General features: G+C 37.6%; 1 protein-coding gene across 3 annotated transcripts in view; it reads right to left on the bottom strand.

The window, feature by feature from the left end:
* DGKH (diacylglycerol kinase, eta) overlaps window positions 1-14,711 on the bottom strand; it is a 172,230-nt gene that overhangs the window by 48,507 nt on the left and 109,012 nt on the right. For all 3 annotated transcript variants that reach the window (XM_014965977.1, XM_014965976.1, XM_014965978.1), the window contains 5 exons: window positions 7,586-7,692; window positions 5,768-5,893; window positions 4,469-4,571; window positions 2,643-2,805; window positions 96-204 (listed from right to left, as the gene is read on the bottom strand). In XM_014965977.1, the coding sequence (XP_014821463.1) occupies window positions 96-204; window positions 2,643-2,805; window positions 4,469-4,571; window positions 5,768-5,893; window positions 7,586-7,692 (608 nt within the window). The remainder of the gene's footprint in view (window positions 1-95; window positions 205-2,642; window positions 2,806-4,468; window positions 4,572-5,767; window positions 5,894-7,585; window positions 7,693-14,711) is intronic.

The following is a 14,711-nucleotide window of genomic DNA, read 5'->3' as shown; positions in this document are numbered from 1 at the left end:
ATGAAAAAGTCAAGGAAAAGTCAAGTCAAGGAAAAATAAGCATACAAAATTAAGTCTAGTCAGTATAGTCAAGGAAAGTAAGTATGCACACTTGCCTGTTTGTGCAAGCTCAGCTTATCAATTTCTGACAAGACCCAACCCACGCTTCCATCGCCGCCACACACAAGAATCCTGAAGTTGTCAAACTTCTGAAATAACCGCAAACTGCAGAGAAAACAGGCTGTTAGAGCCAGTTATGTCCATTAGGGAGAGAGCAGTTACATTCATCAGCAACTGTTACAAGAAAATACGGTGCACAGCACCTCCTTTTATTGTTCTGGGGTATGCGTATACAACCATCTGTTTAATAAACCTATCTGCATCACATCTATTGCTGTATATTTCACTTACACTGACATTTCTGATAAATAACATGCCACGTTTTACTTTAAAAAATTCCCTTGATATTGTTTTCAGGATTTTATTAATATCGGGTTTTAATTTTTTTGTTAATATTTAAAAAAAAAAATCTAAGTTATGAAATTGCAACTTCTCTATGCTTCCCATTTCAGCCAAAAGCACAAGGCACCACGGGGAATTTTTCACGAGAGGAGGTTAAGACACAATGAGAGGATGTGCTCCACAACACAGGTGGGCTTTTGCCAACGCATGACTACCTAATTGCAAGGACCATTGCAGGCAATTATTACACATAAAGTGATCACAACAATATAAGACAAATACTACTGGTATTTTATGTTAAATCCTTAAAGCCGTATCTTGCTTTCACTTTCTACGGTTCTTCCTCCTGCTCTCTGACTTTTAACACCTCCAGGATACAACACTTGGGCAGCACAGAAAAGGAGGACAAGAGAGACAGAACAAGCAGAAAGGTGAGAGACAGAGGAAAGGGGAATGAGATGAGAAGACACAGCCAAGAGGTAAAAACAACAGGGATTTAAACTTTAAAAAAAAAATAAATTGGAAAGTAGAAACTCTTAAAATAATAAAAATAAAGATGTTTACTTTTAATGCATGTTATTTTCCAGAATATGTATCATCTCAGAACTATTTCTAAAAAGCAACATATTAAGATCACAAATTTTTTAAGCACTTAGATTTTTCTAAAGAAGTAACATCACTTGTATATGATAGGCAGATACCTATTCAGAACAAAAGATGCAGATATTTAAGGAAAAATACGTTGATAACAGAACAATTTCTTCTACCCTGAGAAAAGAGTGAAAAAACTCTAGAAATACACTATCTCTAAGAATGCAATTCTGTTTTTTAAATCAACTAGACGAAAAAGAAGACATCAGCACGACTTGACAGAATAACTGCTAAGGACCTCTCTTTGGAAACTGGGAAAAATATTTAAAAGCAACCAACCTGACCTACAATTACTGCCTAAAACCAAAGTAAGCCTGCTGAACCATGCTGCTGGTAGGTCCAACTAGATGAAGCAAAAAAACTTGTAGACAGACACACACATTTTTTCAGACTGTCCTCTCTCAAAAATTACCTCTTCAACTGAGAAGAACCTTCTTTACTTTTACCCACCATCGTAAATACATGTACAATATGTTAGCCAGAAAAGGACTTTGATTAAACTCATATTTAAATCAGGGTTATAATGAAAAGAGCATTGCAACTTAGAGTTAACGTAACATGTCCATAACACAGTACTAACTAAAAAAAAATCCACATCTGTATTCCATTGTGTTTATATTATTTGCCCACTGCTTGAACTGAATTTTTGTGCATTTGTTTCATCTACATTTTTATCATGCAAGCATAATTCTGCATCTGTGCAAAACTTAGTGTTTCTAGTTGCTGTAACTGATATTAATAGGCCATTTAACTACAATGCTACATCTGAGTGGAATTAAGTTAGGCAACAGAAAAATGTGCATGAATTTAATCTTTACAAATGTGCAAAGACGCTTGGGTTGTGGCCACTGCTATGCAAATTTCATCCCTATCTTTCCAACAACCAACCCTTAGATTTTGTAGAATTCGTGATGCTTTTAATTGTGTTCTTGCTCCAAATTTTGTGAGATGCTTATTCTCTTGATCATTTGCATATGTTGCCTAAAACCGTATTTTGAATGTAGTTTTGCAATGACAGAAGTTTTAGTGTACTGTCCATCACACTCTACAGACTGTCCCACTGACATTTGCGTCCAAATTCAAAGAATTCAAAAAGATAGAGAATACATTTAGACAATAATTTTATTCCATAGCTATTCACAACAATGTCACAGGAAGATCCAAATGACACATATGAAATGGAAGAAAAGCACCCAGGCAACTGTGCATAAAGTCCCTGATTCAGGAAAGCATCTTAACATATGTAACAGGTTTGAATCTTACCAGTTAACAGAAGTCAAAGCTAGCCAAAAAGCCACAAAAAACTTGAGCTGATGGGGTTTGGGGTTTGAATTTTCAAGTGAGTATTTTTTTTTCCTACAAAGAAAATATCCTACAATCCCTTCACCCACCAGAATTCCTCCTGAAATCCTGTTATCTATTAGATCTTAATTAGGAAGTCACGGTAGATATTGATGATAGAATTATAGCAAGGATGGGACAACACAACACTATGCTTTACACTAAATTCCTTTGTGGAAAGGATTGCTCAAAATTTCCAAGGTCATTACCCTAAATGAGGTCCTCCATTCATTAAATCGAACACCTGAGCTGGATTTAATGACTGTTTGAATCGACGAAGAAACTTTACTCCCTGATTGTCTCCACTCTTTGAGTTAACAAAAACTAAAAGAGGACTGGCACAGGATGGCGGGCATGTGGCTTTCCAGAAACCTGTGAACATAGGTAGAAAGAATGAAATAAATAAGGCTTTCTAATATGAACAACACAAAAAGAAATCATGGGAAAGAGGAAGAAAGGGATGAAGGACAAAAGGAGTACATTTTATCTTCCATAATGTAAATGCTAAATTGAATATCAGCCCTGCAAGAAAACGTAATTGCTCAAGATTTACCAGTTCATTTTTTTCTTTCAGTATTTTCAGTGTCTAGATTTAGTAAAATCCTGAAGACAATAGTCTTATTGTTTTTGAGAGTGTTATTAACCTTCTAGAATACTTGTCCAATCTTGTCTTTACAGCTTATTACATAAATATATATTTCAGTTACAATTGTTTGGTTTTTCATCTGATATTTCTTTAACCTTACTGGGTTGAACTGGATTACCCACATCTGTATGAGCTTTCTAAAAATACTCACAGATTTTAAAAGTTACTGTACTCAACCGCTCCCATCTAAGACTTCACATGAGAATTTTTTTTTTTTCTCAGACTGAGGTTATACTATTAATTGTAACAGAATCCCTGAACAAGAGACCTTCAGCTGTGATTCAAAGCTTATTAAAGTCAATGCAGGTCTCAACTGATTACATCAGACTTTCTCTAAGGCCCTTAGCAAGTACTTCTAATAGACATTGTTGTCACTAACAGCACTCCATGGAAGTAGTGGTTCCTCAGCAACACTTCAAAATCAGACATCACAGGTATAGGTTTAGACTATGTTTCTTTCAGTCACCTAAAAAAAGTCACTAAAGCTACAAATAAAAAAATGGCATTAAAGGATGCTAATTTAATTCCACATTATCATAATGTATAATTTAAAATAAGGTTTGATTGATTTATTTACATGCCAAGCAAAATAATTTGACATATGGAACAACCTTCCTAGCATGATGCTCTGGTCTGAGACACCACATAGCAAGTAAACAGAAAAGAGTGAATATATACAGCATAAACAATCACTTCTACTAACTTCACACAATAAAATTCATTAAACTCTGTTAAAGTTGTTGGTCTACAGTTGCCATCAATACAAACTATAAAACTAAAGCAGTTAGATTTCATGATACTCCTCATTAAATCCACTCCCTGCCTTAAGTGCAGTCTCCCACTGCTCACACATCTCTGCCCTCACCCACCAAAGAGCACCTCTGAGTATTGAACATTTGCTGGGGTGTTTTTATCAGTGTGTTGCAGGATTCTTACACTGCTTATATCTAAAAGAAATGTAGAGAGACTATGGAAGCGATTCTTCCCTTTACCCTGGTAAAGTAGCTGTTGGATCTGAGCCGTTCAGCGAGCTCACCTCTGCATAAAGCAAAGTTATCTAGAATTTGAGAACTCATAGAATAAGTGATGCATGTCAGGCAGGCATCAGCACACTTCATCTGAGAATTCTGGTCATTCACCTGAAAAGTTTCCAAGGCTCATAAATAAAATGGGAGAAAATTTCTAGGGAGGGAACTTCCAAAAACATTTTTTGAATCCTGTCGATCAGATGCTTCTCTAAAAAGCTACGCAGAAAATTATACTATTCTGGAAATTTGAAGACTACGTCCACCTGTTCAGCAGAAGGATTTTAGCCTTGTTTAATTATACAGATCTCACTAGGCACTGCAAGTCCAGAGCTAGCACTGAACACACTACAATACTACGTACCATCAGAGTCTATACTGTTTAGTGCTGTTGGAGGTATGATCGATACCTTACATTGGCCAAGCGGACATTTACGAGGATACAGATCTTTACAGGCAGTGTGAACCTACAAAAGAAACAAATAATTATTTTCCCTACAGTGGAACTGATACAGTATCTGTGTAACAAAAATGGACTAATTTACATCATTGAAATGCAGAGGGAAAAAGAATGAGACAGGAAAAAAACCCAAACATAAGTGGGGTTGAACATAAGTTCAACCACAAAGGCTTGTTACTCATTCCACAACACGTAAGGTTGGAGTACTTCATCTTTAGCCACCCCGTCCTTTCAAGGGAATCACTTGCCTCCATCCATGAACAAGGGAGGACCAAGTTCCCAGCAGCCAGCATCTGGCCTGGGGGCAGTGGGCACACTGTGCACGTGCAAAGCAAAAGCTCATTACATCCCTGATCCACCTGGATGTTCTGGAAGATGTATTTGCACTAAAGCCAGCACAGCTACCAAGCCAGATCAACCCACCAAAGGTGAATCCTGTAAACTACGTGTTGTAGAGGTTTCTTCCTTAGTTATTGAAAAAAACAAACAGGCACACGCAGAGGGTGCTGCACTTCACCTAAATTTCAAATCACCTCTGGAGATCCCAATCATTTCCCACCATCCACACTCAAAGCCTCAGACATCTATATCCCAAAAGCCTCAACAATAAAAAAAACCTGCTGATTTTCACTTCTATAGCCTAGCGTATGAAACCCACCTTTTTAGACAAGCTAAAAAAAACAAATCAAAGAAAACTGTATTTGGGGGAAACAGTAATATGCTATAGAATTTCAATGAGCAAACTACAGAGTGTCATTAGAAAGTCAACTTCAAGATTTTGCAGTAATAAAAATAGTATGACAATATTATTAATAAATTGTAATAAACATTAATATTAATGAATATTAATAACACATTATTGCAGCAACATCTATGATAAAAGAGGCAAGAAAGTAACATATGATTATCAGGCATCCAGAACAGGCATCTGAACCTTCAGTTATCACTTAGGAGAAGGCAGAGAAAACACATTGGATGACAACACCTATTAAAGAAAAGCTGCATCTGTGGGTGTATTAAAAATTAACTGAAGTAAGTATGACAGTCATGAGAAATTAGGAACGTTAGAGAGACCTGAGTTTGCACAAGCTGCCTGCTCCTACTTAATCCAAAAGCACGGTTATGAAATGACAAAAGAAAAATAATGGCAAGCAGTAAAGCTGGCAAAATCCTAGGCGCTTGGACGTGGTTCATTGTACCTACCATAGCTTTACACCAAAGGCACTTCCAATCTTGCAGGCGTAAAACACTGCCACAAGTCTTGTCGCAGACTGCGCATTTGGCACTGACGGGCAGGTTGCCCTCTAACCACTGGTGAGGCATCGCTATCTGTGAGGAAGCAGTCACAGAAGTTAAATATTCAGAAATTAGAGGCTTGTCCCTCAAATAACGGTGGATTTAAACTATTTCGCGTAGCTCTGCCGTTTCATTAAAGAAGCTGGTATGGCTGACCAGTATAAGGGACACTGATACGTGCAATGCAACAGCTATGAAGGTGGACTGTGGTGGCGTTTCACTTGCCAGGCAAAAAAGGTGACAGCTGAAGAAGGGAGACACATCTCATTCAACTATTCATGGTACTACAATAGCAACTGACTACAAAACAACAGCACAGTTAAATCTAGAGACTCTGTAACACAAGTAAGTGTCCATTCCCTAAATGTTGACTACATGCCAGCAGGTCGAAGGAGGTCATTCTCCCTCTCTACTCTGCACTGGTGAGGCCACAACTGGAATACTGCATCCAGTTCTGGGCTTCCCAGTTCAAGAGGGACAGGGAACTACTGGAGAGAGTCCAACGTAGGGCAACAAAGATGATTAGGGGATTGGAGCACCTCCCTTACAAGGAAAGGCTCAAGGAGCTGGGACTCTTTAGCCTGGACAAGTGAAGACTGAGAGGAGACCTTATTTATGTTTATAAGTATCTGAAGGGTGAGTTGAAGGATGTTGGAGCCGGACCCTTTTCAGTGGTTTCCAGCGATAGGACAAGGGGCAACGGGCTCAAGCTGGAACATAGGAAGTTCCACTCAAAAATGAGGAAGAACTTCTTTATGGTGAGGGTGACAGAGCACTGGAACAGGCTGCCCAGAGGGGTCATGGAGTCCCCTTCTCTGGAGATCTTCAAGACCCGCCTGGATGCAGTCCTGAGTGATGTGCTCTAGGCCTTCCTGCTTTAGCAGGGGAGTTGGACCAGATGATCTCTAGAGGTCCCTTACAACTCTGACAATTCCGTGATGACACAAACCAACTAAAATAACTACAATTCAGAAGAATGGGTAGGACAGCAGAATATCTCTGTGGCTTTACGTACCCCCTTTGTCACCATGGCTGGTAAGTCACAGCTCTATAAAGCAGTCCCTAAATGCAGTGCAAAGCTTCACTCAGTGCCCTCTTCCTCCCTTTAACACCACATCCAACTCCATGCACAGATGGAGTGACACTGAGTGTGCAATTCACTAATAACACTAACCTTCTAGGAAGAAGTTTCAAGCCAGTGGTTTGTAAAAACAACCCAGCTATGATAATAAACCTTTGACAAGCTTTTGTCATTTCTCCTGCTAATTTTAAAATTCCTGCTCTTGTTAGTTAAAAAAACAAAACAAAAAATTAATCTCAGTGAATTCCAAGCAGGCCTCCTGGAGAATAACTATCAGTAAGGAGGACACGAGATAGATTGCCAAAACAGCATGGTAACAGTATAAAATACCACCTTTGCTGAAGGGCAGCAGGAACTTCTGGGAGCAATTCTCCAGCTTCAGAGTTTCTCTGCATGTGGCCTTTAAAATCCTGTAACTCAGCTGCAATCTAGCGCCCACAGATACTAAACTTGTCTTGTGAGATAGGAATATAACTTTTGTTCCAAATACCAGGCTAATCTTTGAAAAGTGCTCAGGAATGTAGCCACCTACTATTAACTTCAATGGATCACACAGCCATGTTTCTATGCTTAGCCTTTTTTTTTTTTTTCCCCATAAGGAAGAAACAGGTTTGGGAAATACTGTAAATATGAATAGTACTTACACCGTCTTCATCTTCAATGATGTCTTTTCCAATTGAGGCTAACGTAGTCCATTTGCAGTTATTTGTTGCTCGGACAGCACATCTTTTATGTGCTTTAAACTTACACACTGGAAGGCACACATAAACATGCATACAGCGTTATTTGTTGTATTTCAGTGATACATATCCTTTAAAAAACTAAATACAGATATGCCCTAAAACAGCCAAGTATGTGTCACTTAGTGACATGCACACATGACACACCCCAACTAAAAGAAAATTCAATTCATAATCGCTGAAGCTTTAATTCCCTAAACTGGGTTTACCTGTTTAGCTGTAGCCCATGTTAAGTGTGTCCTCAAATCCGCATCAGTCCCCTTTTTTTTTTCAGGTGCAATGCAAGGTACTAAGGTACAAATATATCTTTTGACAGTGTTTTCACCTTTTCTATTCCTCCAGTGACACAACTCAGAAGCATTTTGCTTCAGGAGCTCTGTTTCTTTGCTAAAAGAATCCCTGTTGGGCACCGTACTGTGCCAGTTTTCCCAGAAGCTGAGAAAGTGAAAGGTTGGGTGGTGATATATTTATTCAGGATACTGGTGGTTACAGTATTTTCCAAGAGGCTACATTAAGTGAGGAAGAGCCCGACTTCTTACTGGATTATTTATTTAAAAAATCTACTAATTGGAATACTCAGCACAAGCGCGTAGTACCGGCAGACATTTTGACAATCTAATAACTATTTGTATTTTGTTCAACTCAATTAATATGACTAGTTAATGATATCATATTATACCAAACAGACTGATGCGTACAACTGTGGGCATTTCTGTTACTGGAACTGCATGACATCACTCTATTTAGAGTGCATTATACAAATTATTTTGGCAAAGACCATTAAAGGTTTATGAGAACTAGCCAGCAGACCAGAAGTAGTAGCCTCTTTTCAAACAAATATTTGACAGGAAACTATTAAAAGCTTTGGTCCATTGTTTGTCCACCATTAAAAACATTAAGCCATGGTACAAAAGGTCTTGTGAATCATAAATTTCTCATTTTAATTCCACTGATACACTGCCAGATCAATTTAAAAAGTGAATTGAGACTTATGTAAGCAACATCTGAGTTTGAGAGCAATCATCCCCGTTCTGGGTGACGTGTGAAAGTATGTGCTTAGCCCAAAGAAAGCGAAGGAACCAGAAAAAGGAATTTTGTTGTTTTTACAGTAATTCCCCTGGTATTTCAAAAAGTAGCATTCATAGGCCTGAATTGTTCAAATATCCCATATTACCCAACTAACAGGGTAGGTTCACATTTTCAAAATAGCTCAGCATCATATTGTGTGTTTTCCAACCTCAGCTGGTTCCAAGCATCTAAAGAAATCAGCTCTCACAGAAGCACAGCAATAAAGGCTGTACTTTCAAAAGTGATGCCCTTGTGTAGTTTTGCCCCTTGAATGTTTTGGAGAAGATATGCCATCCTCATATGCATAAATGAGATGCATTTGTCTTTGCTATGCAGATCAAAATACAACAACTCAGGGATGTAAGGCAGTAAGAAATCCCAAATAACTACGGCACAGCAAAGTAAGGGTATTTCCAAATCCTATTGAGCTACGGTTCAGCAAGGTCTCAGGGCTGTATGTTCAACCTCTGCTCTTTCAACAAGGCAAGGACCAATTGAAACCCAGGATTCTGAAGAGCTGCAGCAAGCCACGCTACAGATAGAAAGTGACTGCTGATGTTTGCTTTTAAGTACAGTATATAACTTACCAAATCTCAGATTAGACTCTCTGTAGGTCACCTCTCTGCAACCCCAATATCATCAAACAACAACTCATGTTACTCTGATCATTAAACATTACCTAAAACAATGACCTTTAGAGCCAGGTGTAATTTTCAAGCAAAATTCATAGCAGAACAGAAGAGATGGGTACAGAAATGAAAATTTTAAATCAAATCTCAACCTTAGTTACCACTACCCCCTAATTTCTTTTGTCTCAGATGACACTGCATCCCATTCATGAATCAGTCTGATGCGTGAAATCTTCGAAACCATGCAGATATACTACTAGGCATCAATTGCCATTACTTTGCCAATGAAAGTTAGAAGATGAGAAAGAGAAAAAATTAGCCAAACCAGATCTAAAATAACCATAGAACATAATTTTAAATTTTAATTTCCTGTGTAAATATTTCTAGCTGGAATATGAAGCAGGTCTCTCAGAAAGCCAAGCAAGAGAACTACTTAATTAGCTAACAGTTGTCACAGTGGTACCAACATCTGCTGTCAGACACAGTGATTAAATCTAGACTTATTATTAACTATAATGAAGAAAAGTCAACATTACTGAACATTATCATAGGCTCTCTTACACTGAAAATATACACCTTTGCTATAGACCACTTCTGTCCCGAAGGCTTTCATTCTGATCACCCATCAATTAATCCAACTACGTTGGCAAGACACTGAATTTTTTTTTCCCTAAACTTGTCACTCTACCACCTACTTTATGATGAGTTTTCTCTTCTGTGTTCTTCAAATAAAAACTGGCTCAGACTGTTCTTTTCCAACTTCAAAGGCCAATGCTAAAGTTTTGAGACTGATCTGAAGATCCTGATCTGGTATCTAGTTTAGGTTGTCAAGATGGAAGGATTTGTCCTCAGGTATTCCAAGAAACCTGCTGTTTTGTTTCCGAGAAAAATATCACATGATGGATGGACAAGCCACAGTGAAAACTGAGTGATGCACATGAAAAGAGCAATCTAATCTAACTTCACTCCAATTTGAAGCTTAGGTCTATGTTATAAAGGAAAACATTCAGCAGTTTCTTGGAAGTTTTTCCTATTTTCACCCAAATAAATAACTAAGTTAATTCAATATTACACACAGAGTGCTAAAAGAATACTCATATTACAAAGCAAGTACTACAAAGTTAAGTTACTCCTGCAATACTTAACTTTGCAACGCAGGTTTGCAATACAGCTTCCCTACACAGGTGTAAAGTCTTCAGTTATATGATTATACACATTTTGAGAACAGAACCCTCAGTCACTGCCTGCAATGGGTAGTTCTTGATGAGCATGCAGCTGTGCTGAACTCTGGGTCATAATAATTTTCAACTGGTATTTGCCTTATTTACCAAAATCTAACAAAATACTGCTTTTTCAACAAAAATACTCATTTCTTCCTGGCCTTTTAAAATAGTAATAATAATGATGATGATTATTATTACTACTATTCCTACTCCTATTATGCTCAGTACTACTACAGTTAAGACCTTTTTTTTCAATACTGTGTATCTTCAAAATATCAGTGACTCCAGAACAGCTTCAAGTGAATCTTGCAGTTACAGTAAACTCAGCATTTCTGTGGTACAGATCCCAAGTTATAAAAAGCACACAATTACTGGTCTGATCAAAAAATCGTATTTAAGTGATTACAGAGGGCCACAGTGAGATAAACAAAGTCACAGAACACAGTTTTTTATTCCTCCTTAATTCTTTAACGATGAACATCCCTATTCATTCTCCAGCCTGTGCAGAAAAGGTGATAAAAATCCGGGAGATGACGACTACCCAAGTAGTGCATGTACAATACTCTATGTACACTCTATGTGGGCAGGAAGAACAGGGTTTGCATTTGCAGAGGCAATTTAATCCCAATATTTTCTAATTGCTTGACTCCACGATCCTAAAGGGTTCTTTCAATACTTTTGAATACCTTTCAATACTTTCAGTACTGTTTGGTTGTGTAAATCATCCCAGGAGAAAGCGTCTCATTTAAACTGCAATCTCCAGCTTATTAGATATATTTGATATTCAAGAATCAGGATTCAGTCATGATAATGAAAACACTACATGAAGAAATACATCTTTGAGAATAATAATAAAGGCAGTGTTCCACTGGCAATGACTTTTATAGAAATGCAATATTAATACAGAGTAATTGAGGTTAGAGAACTTTGAAAGAGTTTCTGTAGATAATGATCTATAGTTCTTTAGGTTTCTTTCCCCAAACATTCGATTTTTCCCCGTGTTTATCTGAAAACTTCTTGGGCTTAGACTCCTGAGCATACAGCAAGCTAAACTCTGAATAAGAGAAACCTTTGAGGAGCATAAAGAACAAAATTCTTACTTGATTCAGCTAGTTTGGAGTAATTTCCAAAGCAAGGCAAAAAAATTATAATTTCTCTCTCCTACTAAAGACTGCGGATGAATGTTGAGAAGATCAGTCCTTTAGAGCTAGCTGGAGCAACACAACACACAGACAACATTTGAAAAGTAGATTACCTTTTGAGAACATACAAAAGAAGGAACTAGTGGGAGGAATAGCATTGCATCTCAAAGGAGTGTGTGATTAAATTTTTTAAAAGTTTTTGAGCAGTAGAAAGAATAAAACCTGGTTTGGTATGAATTTACATCTTCAGTTTGATATACATACTGATTCTTCAACTTCTAAAAAGATGCAAGTTCACGCTACAGTCTTTTCCCTAGCAAAGGTACTAACGTGCCCTCTTTTCCTACACAGAAGTAACTTCAGGGTGGCCTGCAATTAATTTGGTCAACTTTGCCAAAGGCTACCGGGAGGGAAGGTACCCTGAAAAAAGAAGGCACCCATCTTATCTCCGAAAGAAACGAGGTTTGTGGTGTGGTCAAGCTGAAAAAAAACAGTTGTGTAACGCTGCTGGAGACCAGCAGGTCTGAGAGAATAAAATATTACAGGACTGATCTCCTAAAGTATGGTAAGCTACAAAATACCAGCAATGGGATTTATTTTTATTTTTCCCTTAACAGTCAAGAATCAGACCGCAAAGAGCGCAAAGACTCTAAGCTACTTTCAAGATAACTTGGTGTGCCAGGAACCCAAACCACTGAGAGGAGGAAGTGCTCCAGTATCTCCTGGGAAGAAGCCTCTCCTGCTTCTCAATATAAGACATAATAAGAGTAGCCTGGGATCAATGACCACACAAATAATTGAATTTAGTATCCACATAAATGGATTCCCAACGTAAAGCAGTGCTGGAGGTTTCAAATGCCAGGCATGAATATTTAAACAGTTTTTTTAAAGATGTAATGAGAAGAAGTAGCACAGAACATGTCTGGGGAATCTTAAGACTCCATAATTCCTACATCGTCTCCTCAAACAGTGTCTATTGCTAACACAGGGTAAGTCAAAAAAATAGATGGTGAAAGCCATTAGAAGTGCACACGGCAGAAGCAAGTAAATATGAACTCAATCACATTAGAATTTCAGAGAAAGAAGCAGTATCAAACCAAAACACACTTCTTTGATGAAGAAATTAAGTATGATTATCACAGGGCTATACAGAATCAGGGACAAAGTAAGAGTATTGCAGAAAAGACGCAACTGTCAAATGATTTAGATTAGATGCATAATTAAAGTTTTCCTTTTATTTAAAAAAATACTTAGAAAAAAAAAAAAAGAAAATAGATATAAACTACTAGCTAAGAAGCAAGAGAAGGTAAACTTAATACATAAAAGAATATCATAGTATCTACATATAAACCAATCCAGATCATACACGTTTATGAAACTGGAGCAGTGAAAGCAAACCTAAACTACCTTCACAAGCCATTTGTAAAAATTGCTGAAAGATCAACTGGCATCAGAAATGTGGATAGATGTAGCATTAGTTTGCAATCAGTTATGCAGAAAGATGACAAAGTCCAAATCTGGAAATTAAGGAAACTTCTTTAATGTAAAGTTAACGCCAACACCTTAGAAATTAAAACCATACTTAGAAGCAAAATAAAGACACCGAAAAAAGCAGAAAATGATGAACTACAACCATTAACACTGATGACCTTACAAGAATAATTCTTGCTAAACAGCTTTTTAAAATATCTATAATTAACTTACGAAAGGATAAATTCTTTATGAAAGGAAAGAAGTCTTTCCTTTGCCTGAGCAAACATAACTGTATTTGTATACAGAGGCAATACAACCGCATTTTCGTTAAGCACATGATACTTCCATCTGCCAATATCAGGCATTGAAAATACCATAATTGCCTTAAAACTGTCCAAGCGACTTATACACAGTGGAAAACATACAGCAGAGAAGCTGGAAGTAACTATGCTACTTCTAATTTCTATGAAATGGGTTCATCCCGTTCCTTGGCAACTACACCATTAGCGACATTAAAAGCATGGACGATTCAGGACAGTGGGTTAATGTTTCCTCTGTAAGATTTCCTTAATACACATTATTATGCTCAGACCTCAAGTAGTATAACAGCATCAGTGACAGAAATGCATTAGCAGTTGGGTAACATGCATCCAAAAAAAAAAATGAAGTTTTGAATGGTGGAACTGTAACTCTTTTCTGGACAGTTAGCTATTTTGGTAATTAAATATCTCTACATTTTATATATATCATCAGGTCACATCAATGCTTTATTTCCTGCTGGATTCTAACACAAGCAGACTTGTTACCACTTTTTCACAGAACTTGCAGGAGAAAATAAATAAGCCATTTCAGATTTATTATAAATATTTGTTTGCAAAATACCATTTCTCCAGATAAGCTTAATGTTGAAGACTTAGCCACACCTCCTTTTTCTTTGTGCTCAGTTTCATCTGTTGAACCATCAAAACACAAAGGCATCTACATCTCTTCCCCCTCACGGCATGAGAGAATTTTTACACCAATAAATCAGTCCCCATCTGTCCTGCCTGTACAGCAGGGTCAAGCAGCAGCAACAGAGCAAACGAGAACTGGAGGGGAAAAAGTCACAGTGCTGAACAAAGTGTTAATTTTTATGGATTTTGGGCAGAAACTACTATTATGGTTTTTTTCCCTAAGGTATGCTGATTCTGCAAACCGGTAAGACTGTATTGTTTTCCATTTTTGATGGGAAAATCAAATACATCCTATCTTTTCCTGCAACCTGTCCACCCAGCACATTCCAAACTGGTCACTGCAGCAGAAGGAACCATTTTATGGAGATGAGTTAGAAAAAGGCACCTGGACCACGAAGAAATTGAGCCAGACCATTAGCAGTCCCTCTGCCCAAAACACAGTCACTCAACTGAATAGATGTGCCCCTTCGGGCTTTTCTCTTACTCATTATTTTCAGAATCATTACTCATCTTAAACTTCTGCCTACATTATAACCAGGAGG

Source organism: Calidris pugnax, unplaced genomic scaffold, assembly GCF_001431845.1.
Source record: "Calidris pugnax isolate Ruff unplaced genomic scaffold, ASM143184v1 scaffold20, whole genome shotgun sequence".
Classification (NCBI taxonomy): Eukaryota; Metazoa; Chordata; class Aves; order Charadriiformes; family Scolopacidae; genus Calidris; species Calidris pugnax.
Note: the sequence above shows the minus strand (reverse complement) of the source record. Positions and strands in the feature narration are given on the sequence as shown.